The following is a 22,041-nucleotide window of genomic DNA, read 5'->3' on the forward strand; positions in this document are numbered from 1 at the left end:
TAAAATAGATTTCTAATTCAATGACTACACATGCTCTTGTTTATTTCACCTACTCTCGTTTATTTCACCTTCATATTTTTCTCTCCCTTATATTATTTAGGCTACACTGGTCAACTTTGTGATATTAATATCGACGAATGCTTATCGAACCCATGCTATGCTGGTACTTGCGATGATCTGATTGACAGTTACACATGCGCCTGTCCAGACAATTACGAAGGTTGGTCTAAGATTACATTTCTTCGCATGAAAATTATTTTCGTTCTTTTTTTCTTTCTCCAGATAATCTTCAGTTCTTGTAATGAAGTTTCAAGTCTAGAGTAACTGTCTAGATCCTGAATTGTTATTCCGGGGGTGCATTGGTTGTTCAGACAAGCAAAATGAAATCAAAATCACTCTGACCCACTAAAAGTTATGCGAGTTTTAAAAGACCAACATAAATTTGCATATGTAGGAAGTATTGAATATAGGCTTAACCAATAAAAGGCCTTCTTCCTTTGCTTGTTGTAATTTTTTTCTGTCCTATTTGTTTTTTGGGATATAATTCATAATCTTTAACAATTTCATATATCCTCTTGAATTATTTGTGAATATTTTTTCTTTATGAGAACTAAAGATAAACGTATATTGGCATAGTTTTCTGACTAAATTTGAGCCAATTCTTGAGGCTAAAATAGTGAGCAAGCCGTAGACCAGTGACATTTTACCTTCAGTGCATAGATGTAACGTTAAAAATTCATTGACTCTTTTAAGTGGATATCATTAATTTATGCATTAGTCTGTGAATATATTTAAATTAACTATAAATGCAAATAGTTGTAAATGCAAATAACTTGTTATTCTATAATTAAAAAGTCAGTTGAAAGGAAATACATTAATTTATATTAGGCTTGAGTCGGTACGGTCGATCACACCGGGACCCGACCGTTGCCGTCGGGTCCCGGTTTCGTTTTTTGAGAACCGACGCTCCGAAAAAAATAATGAAATATGTAAGGAATTGCAGTTTTGCACACCACTAAAATCATTCCACCTTGAAAATTAGGTATTTAATTGTTACCAATCATATTCTAGCTCATCCTGAATCAATCCGAACTGCTAATATAAATATGGGTTGCAAAGCAGTTCGCCCCATGGGGTTGTTGCCAGCTGCTAGCTAGCTACTGTACTGGCCGGGTCTCTCGACCTCGGCAGGATTAATAAATCAGGTTGAAAGAAACATTAATGTTTGAATAATAAAACGGCTTTCTAAAAAGTACTTCTTTACAACATACCGATCGAATAATTTTTAAAAGACAAAATGGATATTATTTCTTTGATTTTGATTACCACATGCTTCTTTTAAAAGCTGATAATTACTTGGTAATCACAAGAAGTTTCGATACGGATAGCTGTTGCAAGGCAAGTTCAGACTAGTCTCGGAAAAATGCGCAGTGCTCCTCGTAGTTAGCTGTAATCCGTGCCAGAACGAACCCAAACAAAGACGTGATCGTAACGAGAAAAAATCATTAAAAACTACGAGAGCACAATTGGAAAGACGACTACTCAAAATTATCGTAAGCAGATACATAACTTGGAGGAATAATACAATAGTTGTCCAAGAAAAGCCACAGAAATGGTGATATTTAAGGAGTTACTATAGGTACAATCATTATCGGAATGGGCCTGCTGATATGTCCGAATTACACGTTATTTGGTTTCTAGCCTCGTGTTTTAACACGAGGCTAGAAACCAAATAACGCCCTCTACGGTAAAAAGCAGTATAACAAAGGATTCGAGTATCAGCAAGCCCCTTGCGATAAAAAATGTACCCAGTTACTCCTCGATTATAACAATTTCTTTGGCATTTCTTGGGCGATTATTGAATTCTTTGTCCAAGTTATTTATCTGATTATCGTAATTTTGAGCAGTAGTTGTCTTTCCAATTGTGCTCTCGTAGTTTTTAATGATTTTTTTTCTCGTTACGATCACGTCTTTGTTTGGGTTCGTTCTGGCACGCATTACAGTTAACAAGGAGCACTGCGCATTTTTCCGAGACTAGTCTGAACTTGCCTTGCAACAGCTATCCGTATCGAAACTTCTTGTGATTACCAAGTAATTTTCAGCTTTTAAAAGAAGCATGTGGTGTTCAAAATCAAAGAAAAAATATCTATTTTGTTTTTAAAAATTATTTGATCGGTATGTTGTAAAGGAGTACTTTTTAGAAAGCCGTTTTATTATTCAAACATTAATGTTTTTTGACCCGATTTATTCAACCTGCATGGATCAAAATGGCGGCTCGATCGTTAATTGTCTTCTATTTTTGCTCCAGTTTTTTTTACTTTTAGAGGCATGATAATGGCACTAAACATCGCCAATCATGGATAAAAATAATGTCAAATGAAAGAATATACTGATCTGTGCCGAGGTATGCATGTGTTGATTTATTTGACTGATAAAAAAGGTCACTTTTAAGGGACATACTGATGATGCGCTTTTTATAGAGGCAAGTGACAAATCCTGCGAGCTGATTTCGGGACACCGGGTCCCGATCCGTGCAAGGCCGTCGGGACCCGGTTTATGAAAATCCCGACATGACTCAGGCCTAATTTATATCATACCTAAATTGTATATTCTATCTTACAATAATCCTGATTAATTCTGATTTACATTTTGTTTAATTTTATTCCTGTTACTTAATTGAATGTACATGTACATATTCAATAAACTAAACACAAATTTTTAGTTTTATGTATGTGCAGGCTTTAAAACTCCCAACGTACAGTTCCAATTACATCAGAACTTTAATTACAAGTGCTGAATTTGTCATAAAGTTTTATGTTTTGCACGATATGATGCCTCCACATAGAATGATAATTAATATGCATGCAAAAAGAATGACCCAATTAACAATAACTCTCACTGCATGAAGGTGGCCGCCAGCGGAACGCTTAATTTGACTAATTTTGCACGTTCTTTTAATAATAATCAATGTCGTGTTTGACATCGTAACTATAACTGGAGAGATATTGCCGTGTTTGAAGTGACAATCTACCTTGATATTAAGTTGGTTTTTGATAATAGCAGACAAATTGGAGAAACAGATCAGTGACAATTTGAATGAAAATTTTATAACAGATAAGAAACTACATGTAGTTATGAAATTTCAAAGGGTAATCTATTAATGCTAGTTGGCAACTTTGTGATGCCTTTCGAGCACCGCTCCAAATTTAATTTTGTACAAGAGTCTTCATAAATTTCCATTTCTCTGTAATAGGAGAGGTTGTTTAAAAATTAGCAATCATTGTATTAAGGATGCATGTGAATGTCTGGAATATTTTCCATTTTGTGCATAGGACTAGGAGTTACTTACTGATTATGCTGCTGATGAGAGATCATTATTGTTTTTGTTTTTGTTTTTGTGTTTGTGTCTTTGTTGTTGTGCTTCTTCAATAACTGTCTTTTCCCCTCTCTACTTGATAATTTCTTTATACTCAATCTACTAATCAGTAAGCCGAAATAACAAAATAAATCACATCCATCACCTTAACCTTCAAACATTGCTTCTTTTCTAATTCTATAATCATATATTTACATTCTTCTAAGTCATTATTTAATATTTTTGTGAATACGTGTGAACACAGAATTTGTGTCAACAGCAGAATTTGCCATACATATTTACACCAGTTTAAACCATTTAATATCATTCCTTTCAAACACTGAAGATATTCCGTGAACATATCAACTATAATCAACTATATCAATTTTGTAATCGATGGCATATTCATTATTATAATCATCATCACTGTCATCATCATTTTTGTCATCACATCATTATGGTCATTATCATCATCATCATCATCATCACCATCATCATCATCATTATCACACATCACTTTTATCAGGAAAACAATAGTAATTTGTTTCTGCTGTTAGTCTGAAATTAAATTTAAATAAAAAAAGGTTCTCCACATTTTTCTTCATTTTAAAATTCATAACAATAACACCCTTCTAACCAAATATTAAGGCCAACGCACTGCGCATTGCTCTCTCATGTTCTATAAAGCCTTGCTTTTAGCTAACCCTGCGGTGTTCCCTACTCCGAGACCACTAACACACTCATACATGTAAGTGTACACGTACATGAAGGAAAGGCATGCCCCATTTGAATGTGAGCCTCCCCCCCCCCCCCCCCCGACCTGTTGGTCAAAAACTAACCCCAGTTGTTGTTTTCATTCAATTTTTGCATGGATTTGGATCGAAAATGAAAATATTTCATTAAACAAAAATCAAACATTGATTCTATTCAATTGAAATTGCATAAAGCATATTTGAATATTTTTTCCTTTTAAATTCTTCCTCCCCTCTCCCCTTTATCTCGCTGCCCTTGGTTTATATTTCAAATGGAACCTTCATTTTTAACTTCAAAATTACCTTATTTATTTGAGAAACATATTACCCCTACCCCTCCAAAATATCAAATTTGTGATTCTCATTCAATTCATACAAAATTAAATTTGTGAATACTGCCCTCTCATGTTTTCTGGCCCTTTGCACCAAAACGTGCATTAATGATGTATACCAAATAATCAAATGTATTCCACAGGCGTGCATTGTGACGTAGATGTCAATGAATGCATGACCCTTGACCCTTGCCAAAATGGGGGCAACTGTTCTAACACTGAGGGCAACTATACCTGCACTTGCCCCAAGGGTGTCTTTGGTCGAAACTGCGAAATTGCCCCGTGCAGTCCCAATCCCTGCCAGCACGACGGTCAATGCTCCGTTGAGTCCCCCGATAGTGTCCTTTGCAATTGCACCCTGGGATATGTAGGGGACGTGTGCGAAGTGGCCGATTGTTCGGCCGTCGTCTGCCAGAACGGCGGGCTTTGTAGTGTGGACTGGGGAACAAGCTCCTGGTGGTGCATCTGTATAGAGTTTAACGAAGGTACTATCTTTCTCCTGGAAACTTCTCTTGGCTTTTCCATATTTGTTAGCTGGATGGGAGAAGGGCGTATGGACCTGGGAAAGTTTTTAAAAATCCTTGTATATTGAATTAAATGCTATTTAAAGCCATGTGATGCTTTCTAGCATTAATGCTGCTCAAACAGCATGCCTGATTGCAATTAATTGTTTATATGGTAACCTGCTTTATAATATCTAAAGAGGATTAGAGCAGTATGCACTAAGCTTATAACCGTAAAAGGGGAACCAAGCTTTTTTTTGAAAGGTTATATGAATCTAAATCCATCTTCTGACAAGAAGCTTTCAGAGTTTGTGCATATTTGAAATGGAAAATGTACATGAGGTGAAAAGAATGCCTTAATCGTCTGTATACAATATTGAAAAAAATATTTGAGAAAATATGAAAATATTAATTTCTTCCTTTCTAGAGATGTTTACTTGCAAATAAAAACTATTTAAACAAATTATTAAAAAAAAAAAAGAAGAGACTTTTGTGCGTATTTAATACATACCTGTTGATTTTTTTTCATATTTATTCCTGTGGTCCATAGTTAGATTTTAGCGTATAATGCGAATGCCTGCATACTCATATTTTGGAAATTGTTTCACTTTACCCTAGACCTTAAATTTTCTTGTTTTCTCTTTGAATTATACTCGAAACATCATTACCTTTTAGCAAAATTTAGCTTGAGAGTCAGGAGGCTGTTAAATTGGTTTAACCATGTAGTAGGTCCATGGTTCAACACTCTGCAAAATGCTACAATAGTGGAGCTAACACCCTTCTGGCTCTCAGCAGACTTGTTAGATATTCTCTTTTTACTTTCCATGGTCTATACTTCCTTTCTCTCATGCAGCGGACACATCTTTGTATTGTCTTTGTGTGTGTGTGTTACAGTCTAGAAACAATCATAATGTTCTTTAATATTCTGTTGTGAATGTCACTGCCACTCAGATTTGTTTCATGTAGAGTACGCAGACATGAAATCAATAAAGCTATGTATACAATGTAGCTCATTTATAACAAAGTCTCTTGCCCATGTACATTTTTTGATAAGGACGTTCCGAAGTAATGTTCATGCACACCTTATCTGCGCTGATCATAGACACAGAGTACCAGGAAATCCAGACATTGTGAGCATCCATGTGAATATATAACCAGCTAAGGTGCAAACAAACATTACTGTGGAACACCTCAAAGTGAGCCAAGAGGTTTAAAGTTGGCCTGTTTGGGATTTGTTTTCCCCCTTAAAATTTGGCTCTGGCTGTATGGAAAAGAAAGTTGTAAGCTGACATTTAGGTATCAGGTATATACATGTACAATTTTTAGACGTATGTGTTCTTTGAAGATCTGCATGCAGATTTACTTTTCAGAACAATGCAAACTTTTCCTTGGGAATGAATATGTAGATATACCGAATAATTCTTGTCAAGCGTACATGAAACAAATCTAATGTGAATGCAGTGTGAATGGTTGTCTTTTACTAATATCTCTTTTTGAAATTCTTATTTCAAAATGTATCTTTGTTTGTCAAAACTCTAATATTATGTCTTTAGTACTACAGTTACATTTAGTTCTGAAATATATTTCATTCTTATGTAGTATAATGTGTAGTTGGTTGAAAAGTACCATATAAACAGCTAGACAACATTGTAGCCTGCTTTAAAGGAACTAATGGGTAGTGGTGATCTAATTCCTCTTCTTTCAACTAAAAATGAACAAATTTCTTTTACAGTCTATCACATTATTACAATCTAGAAATAATTTGAACTCCCATCTCACTGGGACCTTGGTCATATTCATCATTACTTCATATTCTACACTGTAAATGTATATATAATTTGTACTTTTGTTTTTTTAATAGTTATTTTTGCATTGAACATTCCACTACATATGAGCATGCATGTATTAAACTAAAAATATCCAGACCCAAGTTCTTTTGTACAAGTACAATGTAATATCCAATAGTTGGTGGAATCCAGGAGAATAAGGAAAAACAGACAAAGAAAGGAAAAAACAAACAAATAAACAAAAGCAAAAACAAACAAAAATATTATTGAGAATTAATTATGAATGTACAGTACCGCTACATTTTGTTGGATGTTATTTTAATAGTTCCATGCTGTAACTAAAACTCGCGTGGTAACGTATGCAGAATAAAATACAATGATGTGAATGTTTTTCAGTTACTTATTTTTAAAGTTTTAATCATTAATTTTTCAAAGTTATTAATTTATTTATTCATCTTATTTTTCATTTTTTTAATTATCATTAAAATCATTATTATTGTGTTGTTTGTTTGTTGTTGTTGGAGGGGGGGTATTTATCTTAATGTAAAATAAATTATTAATATTATTCACAATGCAGATATATACTTACGGTACATAAATGTATGATAAATATATACACAGACATTGTAACTGTATTATACATGCCTATGTATATGTACATGTACACATACTTCATGACTCACATACATGTACATGTGTATATACATCCTACATGTAGCTAGTCAAAACACTGTCATATTAACCCATTCCTTACTGAATTCTCTCATTTCTAGAGACTTTAATTCATGAGTCACTCACTTTTTGTAGGTAATGTCATAACATGAACAGAAAGAACCTCCTATATTATCTCAAAAATCAATCATACAAAACAATTGTATTCTTATCAACTACCCCAATCTCTAAACATATTTCTAGTAACATCTACATGTCGTTGTCATCGTCATACGACCAGCTGTTGAACAACTGAGGACAACTTTAATCAGATAGCACCTCGTTTTCTATTCAACACATCACAATACTCTTGTCATTCCGAGTATCTCTGTCTCTCTCTCTTTAACTCACTCACTCTCTTGCTCTCTCTCTCTGTCTCTGTTTCTCTCTCTCTCTCTCTCGCTCTGTCTCTCTCACACTCTCTCTCTCTCACTCACACTCTCTCACTCACCTCTATGTATGTCTCTCTCACTTCTCCTGATGTTTCTCTCTCTCTCCCTGAATCTATATTCTACTTGCTGTGTTTGTGTTCCGCCCTGTGTCGTGTCGTATTTTGTACATTGTTTTATGTTCCTGTTTGTGTAGGTGAGTTTTGAATACTGATTGTTTTGAAATCTTCCGTTGTTCATATTTGATCGTAAGATATTATACAGAGACCTTTATTATAGCAGGCAGAAGACTTTAATACACATTGATGTTAAATCGATGGTTAAAGTACACTGTAAATTTGTGATTATGTGGCATATACATGCACATGTTCCTGTATATTACACTGTAGATGTACATGATACGTTCATTCAACAGTTTTTTTGTGCGTGTTATATGTTGTGTTATTTTTGTTGTTGTTCTACTGTTTATATTGAAAGTGAGTGAATATTTTTTTCTTCTTCTTGTTTGCATTGTTGTAAATGTTTATTTGACGGTCCCTATGTTTGTGTGACTTTTGTATTGCATGTTGTTCTTTGTTTTCTGTGTCTGTTGTATGTTTGTTTTAAAGTTCACCACTACTCTTTATATTGATAAAGAAACTGTGAACTTACATTATAAAATTGAGTAATCAACCACAGAACTTAAAATTCAAGACTTGCCAGAGAGAAATAGTATCATCAAACTAAAGAACAGATCATGTTTATAAAAAACACTGGTATTTGTAGAGAGATATTTTGGTTTAATTGCCTATACACAATAGTGAGTCATGGTGCTTTACAATATTTGTTGGCCTTATACAGTAATTTTTCTGCTCATTAATCTTCTTTGAACAATTATTTTAATTGGGAATGAATTAGAAAAAAGAAAAAAAACAGATTATCAAGGTATGTAATACTGTATGTACACTGTACTATGTCACAAAAATGTAAAAACAAATTTTATTTTATTAGAAGCATATTTGTCATACTTCCTACATAAAAGAAGCAGAGCTGAAATAATATAATTCTGCCACATATATTCACAATGATTTAATTTGTTTAGGCATAAGAGGTTTGTTGGAGACTGATTTTATTCCTCCCTTTCTACAATGTTACTATCGTAGTTTGTTGGGAATTATAAGTTCATGTATCAGTGATTATTATTCCCAATAATTCAAATATATATATGTGACAAAAATGCCGCAAATTCTGACAAACTGTAGCATAAAGAATGATATAGTCTTGCCAAAATTTAAGGTATGAATCGCATAATGCTTTAATTACATTGATGAATACAGTTCATGAATATTATGAATACAGGCAAATCTCCGAAAGTAAATTGTGTACATATGAAATGAATTTCTCACATATTGTTAAAACTAGATGTTCTTAAAGGTAAAGACCAGTATTGAAAACGCCCCAATTTCAAAAAATGAAATGGAAGCTCTCATTACCAATCATGTGAAAGAATATGTTTTGACTAATACATGATGATAAAAAATTTGCCGGGAAACTGCCTACTAATTCATATATTTGGTAAATTTGTTTCTCTCATGGTCTGTGAGAGATATAGGGTTGTCCCATATACATCTTTCTGTGTATAGTGCTTGTAACTATAATAAGAATGGGCCAAATTTCTTATCATTTTGATGATTCCAGAACCTTGCAGATGCTAGATGCTAGATGATCAACCTTTTTTGATCGATTCCACAACGTTTCTTTCACAATGCAATCGCATGACCATAACTGGTCTTTACCTTTAAGGATTTTTAATTTGACTGGAGTGAGAGTACATGTATCTTTGGGGTTAGGAAATATAGGAGGTCAAAAATTCATTTCAAAATATTTCTTAATCTATAGAAAATTAGGATCCCCCCATCTTCATTTGCCTCTGTACATGTTTGCATACAGTTAGGTTGATCTATTGTGTCAAAGGTTGTGATAATGATAATACAACATTTCATAAACCAAGCTTGACGAAGTCGTACCTGCTGTAGCAAACACCTGTATAGAAAGAACACTTCTATTAACATTGATACATGCATTAAAAGGAACCTGAACATTAAGACCACCTGCCTATAGAGACAGATATTCTTGTCAGATATTCTATTTGATGGTCTTTACACACAGGTTTCACTGTACTTTTTTTCATTTTTTCATTTTTTCATTGTTCCATGAGTATAAACATTTCCCCCTTTCCCCGACACACAGGTACGCGTTGCCAATTTGCTGGCCCCTGCATCAATCCCCCTTGCCAGAACGAGGGCACGTGCTCCCAGACGCTGGACCCCGCCGACGACTCGTTCACGTACCAGTGTTCCTGCCCGACGGGTTTCAACGACACGAACTGCCAGAACGAGATTGACTGGTGCGACAGCAACCCTTGCCAACAAGAGGGAAGTAACTGTACGTCCGACAGGGTGACTTTTACCTGCACGTGTGCGCCGGGTTACAGTGGTAAGTGAGCTCATTAGGAATGATTAACAAGTGTCATAGTTACACGTCTACGAACATGTAATAGCACCGTACCTGTACATTGTGTAAGGAGTCTTTTGCTTGTTAGATGATTTGTGATCTTGAATCTTGTGATTGCAGTTTGGAAATGACTCTTTTTATAGTAAAGATCAGAGATCTGTTTCATAAAACTTGTTATCAATAAAAAGAGCGATAATAGTTATTAGCCACTGAAATCCTTGCATTTGATTGGCTAGGTTGTGATCATATTATGCTAGAATTCATCAAAAGTCGATCAAATTTAAATCGTAGCTCCTTTTTATGTGTTGGATACATGTACATTGTTTGAATAACATACATGTACATGTACTGTATATTTTGGAACTGTGCATTACAACTCATGTCATTTTTTAAACCAAGTGGTAGTCTGCGGCACCAACTTTTGTGAAAACGGGCCTAGCTACCATACTCATCATCACTTCCATCTCCTCCTGTACTTCATACACTTTTAGATAGAGTTTGTGAATTCAAACTGCCAGACTATGCCAGCAACTTTTGTGAAAACTGGGTTAGCTGCACAAACTTGCCCTATTATCTCCCTCCTTAATATCACTTTCATCCTTTACATTACACGTATTTAGAGTTTGTGAGATCAAGCTGCCAGACTGCACCAGCAACTTTCATGTATGTGAAAACTGGGCCATCTGCACGAGCTTGTCCTAAAACCACACTCATCATCTCTTTTATCCCTTGATGTATATTCAGGTATAGTTTGTGAAATCAAACTGCCCGACTGCGCCAGCAACCTGTGTCTAAACGAGGCCACCTGCACAGACCTGCCTTACGACTATGAGTGCACCTGCGTAGCGGGATATACCGACAAGAACTGCGGAACCAACATTGATGAATGCGTCGATAACCAGTGCGTCAATGGGGCAACCTGCACAGATCTTGTCAATGGCTACGAATGTAACTGTGAAGGAACAGGTAAAGTACACAGTATTTCTTTCAGATTTTAAATTTTTTCCTGTGACTGGAACAAGTCAATATATTTCAGATTTTACACCTTTCTTGTGTTTGTGACTGATATTTGTAACACTACATTACATAATTTTCTAGACACAAATATTTCATTTTTTCGAATTTTCCTATTTTTGTAATACTCTATCATTTTGATTTTTAATACATATGTATTTTTATATGTAGTTTTCTTGTCGGTATTAATGACTGTATGATGATAAAGTAGCAGGACATGTAGGAGTAGTGAAAAACATTTTTTTTTTTGGGGGGGGGGGGTAGTAGAAGTAGTCATGGTTATACATGTATTAGAAGTTTTAGGAAATGGTAGTTGGTCAAAATACATGGTGTAGTTAATAATAATAATAATGATAATAATTTGATATAGCACAGCTTTTATACAAAATATATTCAGCTGCGCTGGTCCAGAGCCTCTTTTTACTAAATTCTACAAAATAGGATCTCTCAATTGAACAAATATATGCCTTCAAATAGTAAAAGGTACATTTGTATACCGCTCAAATAAAGGGGGAAAAGAAAATTAATGGCATTTTTTTTTTGTCAATCAAAAGTCATCAAATCAGATATAGTTTAATAGTTGTCCATTCATTTCATGATTCAGTGAATCCATACAATTCTGACCCTAGGTTGACCCAGTATACAGAAGAGAAAGAAAAACATTTGTTTCCGCATATTTGTTTTCAACTCATAAAGCGTTGCCTTGTCTCTTGCATCAAATATTTTACCATTTAGTTTTGAGGTTGACAAACAGAGCAGTAAAAAAGCTCTACAGGTCATGTGAAGAATGAAACTTTTGTAGGCTTTTGTTGGCTCGATATTTGTGGCTGGTAACACAATACATACATATGTATGTACATGTATGTATGATCAAAGAAATTTCTGATTTTGTATCATATAGAATCTGACCAAAATAGATAATCGTTTGTTTGTGTCAAGATATTAGATTTGTTACAATCTTTATAAAAGTGCAGATAATTTCAAATGCCTGTGGCTCTGACAAGGTTTATTAGTAATTTGTACCCCCCCCCCCCCAAAAAAAAGGGGGGGGGGGGGTGGGTAGGAAGGAGGGGGGAGATGAAAAGAGGGAACCTTATTTTATCATGATGGTTACACTACTGTAATTGTAGGCAGACAGAGTCGGATGCAACTATTAACAAAGGCAGAATCCTAGCTATTCCAAACATGTTATAATTTACAATTCCGCAAATATTTTGGCTGTTATGACTTATTGTCACCTTTACACTAATTTGACTGTGCTTGGATGTGGAGCAAGGACTTTGGTCCATGTTAATTCATTGTTTGAGAGCTTAGGAGGGTTCACTAGAGAGATTTATTTTAGTCAACAAGGAAGGAAAAATAAATGTTGCGTTGTACAAGAAGTACTGTGCATGTACCATTAGAGGAATTCATGCTATATTTACATACATGCACAACCTTATATCTGGTAATGTATCCTTTCAAGTATTACTTTCTGTAAATTTATATCAGTTGAAATAGCATACATTTACCGGTATGCTAGAATGTGATAGCAACATGTAGATGTTTAATTAGTTCATGATGATTTGCTTTTAAAACCTGACTGCTACATACCGGTAATGTGTTATAGAAAGCATTTGCTTGTAAAGAAGCAACTAGAATTCTGACAGTTTAGCATTTTCTCTGCGGGACTTGGTTATGATGATTAATGCCTTACCAAATGGCATTAGAGCGTCAAATTAGTTTTGAGCCCGGGACCTTGTGGTAACAAGATTATCGCTCTACTACTATAGTGCTATTTTTATATTCAATTGTGATAATCACTGATCAAATCACCTTGGTATTTTATATAATATTTTGGAGTGATAGGTAAATGTAAATGTATAAGAAGTGAGTGTTGCCTATGGAATTTGAATGAGTATCTGCTTATATGTGCTTACAGGAAAATCCCTTTAGAGAGAGAGAGAGAGAGAGAGAGAGAGAGAGCGACCGACAGCATTCTGAACATGAATTTACAAGACCTTCAAATGGCCAAGAATCAGTTGATTTGGGGTTGGTTTAGCATTCTTAACCTGCAGAGTCTGGCAGCTCAGCAATGGCTCAGTCCAATTTAGCCTGGAAGTATGAATGAGGCACGGAACTGCGATACAGGTATACAGGCATCGCATTCCTGACTGCTTGGTGGTACATGTATTTGATATGGTTAGGCTGAAAGAATGAAGAAAGCGTGAGTCCTGTACTTCTATGTATGTGCAGTGTATAGGAAGAATAATAAAAATCTGGGTCCTGTCAGATGCAGATAAAGTGATCAAGTGCACCTTTATGATGGCTAATTTTTAAGTATGAACAGGACACAAGACTTCCAAGTTTGATCACGTTCCTGTCTCTGCTTTGCAAGGCTACATGGATCATTCTAGTCTGCAAGAGATCCTAAGTAGAGACTCCTAAATGTAACAGATTAATCTGTGATCCTTCACATTAAGACGTTCAGAATGAGACAATATTACTTGTGTTCAATCAAACAGTCTAGATTTGTCATGTCATAGACAAGGAATTTTGAAGATCAAGGTTAAAAGGTTGCTTTATATATATATATATCTCTCCCCTCTCTCTCTCTCTCTCTCTCTCTCTCTCTCTCTCTTTTCTCTCTTCCTCCTTCTTCCTCCCTCTCCCTCTTTCTCTCTCTTCCCCCTCTCCATTTCTCTCTCTCTCTGCCTCTCTCTTTTTTTTTCCCAATTTTTGTGCTGTACCATTGCAGTATGATAGTTTGTCTGTATGATGGGATTTGATATTTGTAGCATCAGTAAAGGACTCAATGTCTCTTTGAAAGTAATCTTCAGCTAGTTGAGATTTGAGAAGTTCTAGATGTACATGCACATTGAAGTGCTGGAGAGGGCATTTCACACTCAGTCACAATATGGGAGTACTTCAGAGGGCTGTTCACATAAGTTATGCTAATTTTTGTAATGATGCTATCTCTTCCTGATGAAACAGTTTTTTTGTCTTTGCAAATTTTGTTGGATGACCCTAATTAATTAGTCTATCACGATTCACTGAGTAAACCTTTCTTGGAATTATATGTTTAGAAACAAAAGTCTATGAACTGTTTGTGGATAGTGCAAACACTACAGTCTGTGATACCAATAGCCCATGAAACTGACATTATCGGTCTAGGGAACCTTCTGCAAAGTTTTCAGAAGGCCCACTGGACCGACAATGTTTAATAGTCTCGCAAACCTTCTGACAAGTTGCCAGAAGGACCACAAAATAGACGGCCCAGGAGATCGCAAGCCCACAAGGCCAACAAGTTGGTCTCATGTTCCTTCTGACAACTTTTTTTTGTAGGGGTCACCAGACGAACATTATCAGTGTATACTGGGATGCCCAAAAATTAATTCTCCTTCCCAAATCAGGCGATAAGATAGTTAGGTGTGTATTGTTCACATGTTTGTGACATGGAAAATCTGTGTTATCTCGCAAGGTGGGTTTCCCCTCCGGCGAGTTTTCCCCCCACTCTGTTGAGTGATGTAAATCACACATTACACAGTGAAATCTACATTGAGCTGCCAAAAAGAACATCCAACTATTTCCTAATTACATAACCTCAAATTTCCTGAGCCGCTAACGAAGTAGACACCATGTGCGCGTTCTCTCTCTCATTGAGGCTAAAGGTGTTTATTAAAGTGCTACTGTCTATTTACTTGTAGCTTGTCTGTTTCTCATTTTAAAGGCAAAGCTGAAATCAAACAAGCATATATGTAGCAGTTACTTACAAACATGCTTTCCAACTTTAAGACAAACTTGGGACTAATAATTTTTCAAGAAATGAAATGGTGTAATAACATGTTTAAAGCCATGTAGGCATGGGCATCTTAAAGCCCCTCTAAAGTGTTGGGTGCCCAAAAAGTTGACAGGCAAAATTTCACTTAAATTGTATCATAATGTGAAAGAGGATGTCATTGAAGACACATTTCTGCAAGGATTTTCAAAATATATGTGTTTGAAGTTGAATATTGATGAAAGAATACAAAATTTAGGCTTTCTGCCTACAACAGAAACTTAAATTATGTACCAGTACTCTTTTATCAATATTTGTCTTCAAACACAATTTTTTGGGGAAATCTTTGCAGAAGTGTTCCTTTAAAGACATCCCGTTTCACATTATGTTACAATTTAGGTGAAATTTTGCCTTCAAATTTGGGGCTCCCAACACTTTAGAGGGGCTGTAATTCTTTGAAAAATGTATGTGAATGTGCCGTTTGTTGAAAGAAACCTGTATCTCTTATGACAATGCGTACTCCTAACAATAACAAAAAACCCTATCTTCTGATTCAGAGAAGGTCATGAAGAGTACATGTACAATACACTTTGTGTGTTTGATATCTTTGACTGATCATGACACTGGAATTGGTGGTCTGTGACTCAGTAAACATTTACCACAAAGTCAAACCAGCTTTTATCACGTGTTTGAGGGGAGACATAGGTTCATGGAAAAAAGTACATGTACCATGTTAACAATCACCTACCGGTAAATGATTTTATTTTCTAAATTGTAATGTACCATTATGATATATTATCTGTTTGACATATACGTAGGAATATTGCTTTGGATAGGATTGGAGCCATAGGTCCCATAGGACATATTTGACGGGCTCTGGGACTTTTGAGTGCTCGTCTTTAGCAAGAGTTAAAACATTTCCTCCTTTTTTAATGTTCACATCATTGTGTTTTGAGAGTGATACTTGGGAGTTGTGAAGCACATTTTGTGTCCCTTTTTGCAAATGAAACGTGTACTAGGGCAACCTGTCTATAAAGACCACCTGCTTGTAAAGACTGTTTTGCTTGTCTCCCTTAAGCGGTCTTTATAAAAAGGTTTCTCTGTATTATATAAATAATAGGAGTGAGATACTGATCATCATCATAATTCATCTCTTCTAGGTTTCCAAGGAACTTACTGCGAGGAAGACATCCTGGAGTGCAACGCGACCATCAACCCTTGCAGCAACGGAGGGACATGTATGGAGGAACCTGGCAGCTACAAGTGTGAGTGTGTAGAAGGGTACCTTGGACCGCAGTGCCTTATTATGGACCCCTGCTTCACGGAAGGTCTCTGCCAGAACGGAGGAACGTGTTTCCTCTTGGACGCGACGCCGACCTATGAGTGTGAATGTGCGGACGGCTACTCAGGCGACAACTGCGAAAATGTAAGTCAAACTGTTTATTAGAGGTTGAAGTTGAGTGTGGATGCTTACACTCTTTTGATATGTAACACTTTAATGAGGCACAGTCAAACCTGCTGTAGCGACCACCTGTATAGAAAGACCACCTGTCTACAAAGACCACATTATTGGTTTCCCTTGAAAATGGTTTCTCATTGAAACTTGTACTGAAAGAACCTGTACATAAAGACCACCTGCCTATAAAGACCACTTTTCTTGTCTCCCTTGGGTGGTCTTTATAGACAGGTTTCACTGTATCATGCTCTGAAAGCATTGTCAGAATTTTTTTTGTGTGTGTGTGTGTGTGTGTGCTGGTACGCTGAAAAGCGTTGGGATTGTGGTAATCTCATGTGGCTGGTACAACTGAAATAACTAACAGACATATAAAAAAGAGAGAAGGAGATTTGATAAAAAAGCAGCAATGTTAGAAATATTCCTTACAAAAGTATATTCATTGAATACCACTAGATTATCTTTACTGAATGATAGATATAAACGGTAGTAGTTTTATCTCCTTTTAATAACATTAGTTTTATATGTAAAATGTGATTAATGTTTTTACACATGTATTACAGTTTTTTCATCTTCCTTTCTGCAACTGTTGAAGTCTTCATATTCCATTGGAACTTCTAAAAAATAATTTCTCTCATATCAATCTGAAATCTTGAAAGAAAAAATTGAAAAATTTGAGTATAATATAAAATATAAATTACTCTTGTGTTTGAATTAACCTAGAACCAAGTCCTCACTTATTTATCCATTCACTTTCCTTGCAGACGGCAACTAACATCAATTGGATCATCATCGGAGCTTCGCTTGCCGCGGCGGTCGTGCTTATCATCGTCATCATCTTACTCTCCTTCTTTGTTTGTTCGGTGAGGAAAAAGAGGGCGACGCAGGGATCGTACAGCCCCAGCCGGCAGGAGATGACCGGCTCGTTCGTCGAGATGGACAACGTCCTCAAAATGCCTCCAGAGGAGCGACTCATTTGATAGGGCACCAGACTCATGGACAATTTTTTGTTTGCTTTTGGAATAGAACACAGATCAGTGCCTTCCATCTTCGATATAGATGATATATATATTAAAGCAGAACCTTTGCAGAGAGGTAGTGCGTGAATTTTACACCCGTGCATTCCAATTTGAATATTAAAGTGTGTTGCAAACTAGACGTGTGGATGCTGTTGCAGGTAGCACCATTGTAGTCGACATTGGATAGATCGTAGCAAACCTGAATGGACGCAGTAATTGACTATTGCCAACAGTACGTCTCCAAAGCTTTTTTACGACGTACTACAGTTTATGCGTAGGCCTTACATGTACACCTTGAGGGAGAATATCCTGTAATATGATGTGGTGGGATTCCAAAGTCTGCATTCCTCGCTTGTAGAAAGAATGGATATATTTTGAGCAAATTTAGTGAGCGTAGCCTAGCAGTGATTGTACTCATGTACTGCTTCAAGTTTCACAATGCTTTAGAACGTCACTTATCATCTAAATTGATTGATTCACTTGATGATAGGTTTCGAAGGAGATCACAGAAGCAGATGAAGTCTATAATCCACTCGCATTCAGCTGTTTAATATTTGAAGTCCGGCAACAGATCACAATTGAAGGGACCTCTATCCACTACCACTTGCCTGGGAACATGCAGTGTACATGCACATGCACCATGATAGAAGGAAGAGAGAATTAGTGGAAGCACCTCTTTTAATCCATGATTCTTTTTTAGGAGCTTCAAAAACTTCTTTCGCAAATATGTTAATTGTTTAAAGAAATGCTGTTTGGAGGATTGAAATCATCTGCAATAAAATGTATTTGAAATGAGGATCGTTACGGTTATGTGGATTATTCAGAACGTGATGGAAAATTTTGCAACCAAATATTTTTTGAGAAGACGTAAAGTTTGGCTGATGCAGCTTGAAAAAAAAAAAGGTTCTATTTGGATTTTGGATGGATAATATTAAAGCTCAAAGCAAAATAGAATGACGGATTATTCTACTGTGGGTTCCAGCAAGTAAGCACATGTTCATGTCATGAAGAAACTAGGGGACCTATAGCTGTGAGTCTTATCCAAAGGATAAGATAAATCCCTATACTGTAGAGCATTCGTGCAGGCTCATAGATTCTAAAATTGATCTCTTGCTTTAAAAGAAGGAGGGGGAAAAATGCGTTGATAATCACCGGGTTATAGTAATAATAAGAATCTTGAGCATTTGAGTTCTTGTATAAATCTATGTCCGTCAAACTTGAGACCCTGTTTCATAAAACTTGATATCAATAACAAATGCTAAAGTTCCATGACCAATTTGCTCTCAGCCAATCCAATGGCTTGATTTCAATAGCTTATAACAGTTACTGTAACTTGTCATTGACGACAAGTTTTGTGAAACAGGGTCCTGGTGCCCCACCAGTGCCTATATTAATAGCTCACTCTTTGCACATCTCATCTTTATTTTTGCATCGTGTATCGCGTGTCACCTTTAAGCTCAGTGGCCTGTCGTTATCACCTTGCGAATTGCTACGTCACTCACCAAAGATGATCCCTGTGGCTTGTGCAGTGTGCCTGACTACCTGAAAGTTTGGATTTACTGATAACATGTAATTAAAAGCCAGTGTGTTAAATGAAGCAATGTGATTGCTACGTGTAATAGACTATCATATAAACATCTATCGATTGTATATGTTGAATTTGTATTCCTATGTACTTAGTGTGCCAATCGTGAAGGGAGATGTCATCTGTTTAAAGCCAGAAACGATGGAACAGTGGAGATTTAAATCTACCATCCCCAAAACAGATGTGCTCCAAAGACCTTTGCATAAACCCACAAAAGAATTTCAAAAGTTCAGACCGAAGGATATTGCTAGTTATCTCATGAAATATCTCCATGAAGTAAAATCGTTAGTCGTTGAAGTAGAGGCGTTAGTCGTTGAAGTTGAGTAGTTTGGAGATTTATACTGGTGCTTTGTTGTATTAAAGTTATACGCATATTAGGTAGGACAAAAAGTTGAAAATACTTGTATTTGTAAATTATTCACATTATTTATATATTCTTATCTGTACTAACCTTATATATACGATGTACATATAGATTTGTACATATATTCTGTTGGCAAAAATTATAACCGATGTTAGCTCTTTAATATTCACTTGAAACAGATCAATTGGACATCTTGTAAAGTCTAGTTTAGACATTTCACATGCATTTTGCTTGAATGCAGTGAGACTTGTGCGATTGCAATGAATTATAATTATGATGTGATTATTTTTTAGAATGATTGCCATATTCTTCCATAACTTAATCCTCGATGCTGGGCTTCATTTTTTGTTAAAAATCAGGTTTAACAAAAGTAGTGCTACTCTATGGAAATCAAGTATTAGACCGTTCAAAACATACACGTACACCCCTAGAAAATGAACTAAAATCAAAATTTATTAATTGAATTTTCAAAGATTTTATTCATAACTTACTGTATAGCATGAATAGAATTATAATGAAGTTATAAAGATTTGAACACATACTAACACCTACATGATTTTCGTGTTTTTCATGAATGGAATTACAATGAATTTGTAAAGATTTAGATGCATACATGGTTTTAATGTATCGCATGGATTGCATAATTTCCTGAATATGATATTGTACAACTCAAAGTATGTATTCCAGGGCATTTTCAACTTCAATGAAATGTATTCATGAAATTGTTTTATCACTTGTTACATGTATTCAGAAGAATATTAATAGAATATTAAGTTTGTATTCTGAATTTTCCCTTCATGGTTAACAGTTGGTTGTATTCAAAAATTATATAAATATGATCTTTTTGATAGATATTTTATTCTAAGGTCTAAACTGTCATGAACCAGAGCGAAAGTGCACTTAAATTAGTATGAGATGATGACAACTTACAAGAAAAGGTTTTGCAAAATAAAGTTATATTTGTTTCTGTGCCTATATTTATAGTTTTGTCCTCGATTATAATTGTTAAATATAAAAGCAAAATTAACTTTGCAGAACTTAGACAGATAAATTTTGGTAATTTGTTTTAAATATTTTCTTTTCACAAATAAATGCTATGAATATTTTGGAAATTGCCTGCATATAAAACTTATTACTAATGAATTCATTGTGAAATACATTCAGTAGACATTATTATAAAGTGCTTCAAACAGTTTTGGCTGGAGCAATTACAGCAAATTCACCAAGTGCTTTTTGTCTCTGTATTTTTCAGCCTTATACATTTAGAAAACCAAACAACTCTTCATTGAAAAATTCATACTCTTAGAAATACCATAACAATTGTGGGAGGAGTTTGGCCCAAATTTGTTGACATTGTGATCAGCATGTGATATTTTATGTATATATTAACTTGCCTCAGCTTGCTACGCACTTTGTGACAACATTTTTGTCAAAATGCACGTCTGTCAAAATGAACTCCTTCCAAATGAAAATAATTATTAAAGTGTCTTTTTTTAATAGTACCGGGTAAGTGAACTTTATTACAAAGTAACTTGTGCAAGTCGTTTTGCTACTTGCCACAAGTTAAATGTAAATATTATTGATTTGATAATTGTTTGATTAACAGTAAATGAAATACTAATTTATCACTTAATTTGCTTTTGCATTTGAATTGTGCTATAATGAATTTAAAAAAAAAATATGTTGTAATATTGCTATTCAAGGATAAAATGATTGTATGTAGGTTTTTAATATGATTTGCAAGAAATTTGAAAAAGAATACTGAATCAGCTTTATGTAATGTACAAGTACATGTACATGCATGGGGAAGGTTTTCAGGAAAAAAATTTGTGAAATTTTGCCGTGCTGTATTCAAGTTTGGGGATTGTGTTTGAGGGCTTTAAAGGGTAAATCTATAATTTGAATGGCTTCGACATCAAAGTAAGCAATAATGTAAGTTATGGGATAGTGATAAACTTGGAATTGTCGGGATAAGATACTGTAAGTATAGAGGAAATTATCGACTTAATGATTGATTTGCAGTTGTGTGGACCTACATGTATATGTATGCTGTGCATCATTATTTTGCCTTTTGATGTAAAAGAAGGAATAATATATTTATAACATGGAGATTATAGTAATGTTTGACCCTTATACATGTATCGTTAAAATAAGCAATTTATCATTTGAAAATGTTCAGTTCCTTGTTAATTAAATAATGTATGTTGTAGTTTGTGATTACATGTACATCTAGATCGTCATTCAGACTGAAAACTGAAAACTAAACAAACTTGCTGAAAACAATACTCTGACAATGTGTCAATGTTGTAGTCTGACATACATGTACATCATATAACATTATGTGTATTGTTTTCACCAGGTTTTTTTGTTTTTCATCTTTTAAAGTCTGAATAACCCTGTAATAAGCATTCTTTAATAGCTGCTATGTGATCAACAATCTAAACTTCCTCAAAAGATATTTTATCAAAATTCAGTTTCATCATTGCCAACCCCATCACATAAAACAAAAATAACATTGGGAGATCAA

The 22,041-nt window shown here is 35.1% G+C and overlaps 1 protein-coding gene across 2 annotated transcripts; it reads left to right on the plus strand.

Moving 5' to 3' along the window:
• Positions 1-15: 15 nt before the first annotated feature.
• On the plus strand, positions 16-21,951 carry LOC752446 (fibropellin-1). 2 transcript variants are annotated; one of them, XM_030998139.1, is made up of 6 exons: positions 16-220; positions 4,583-4,924; positions 10,059-10,304; positions 11,067-11,288; positions 16,254-16,519; positions 17,311-21,951. In XM_030998139.1, the coding sequence occupies exons 1-6, from the start codon at positions 31-33 to the stop codon at positions 17,524-17,526; spliced, it is 1,482 nt and encodes a 493-aa protein (XP_030853999.1). In that variant the 5' UTR covers positions 16-30; the 3' UTR covers positions 17,527-21,951. The 2 variants fall into 2 exon arrangements, with proteins under 2 accessions (XP_030853999.1, XP_030854000.1); XM_030998140.1 differs by lacking the exon at positions 4,583-4,924.
• The last annotated feature ends 90 nt before the right edge of the window (positions 21,952-22,041 follow it).

This window comes from Strongylocentrotus purpuratus, unplaced genomic scaffold (assembly GCF_000002235.5).
Source record: "Strongylocentrotus purpuratus isolate Spur 01 unplaced genomic scaffold, Spur_5.0 spur5_scaffold_4, whole genome shotgun sequence".
In the NCBI taxonomy this organism is placed as follows: Eukaryota; Metazoa; Echinodermata; class Echinoidea; order Camarodonta; family Strongylocentrotidae; genus Strongylocentrotus; species Strongylocentrotus purpuratus.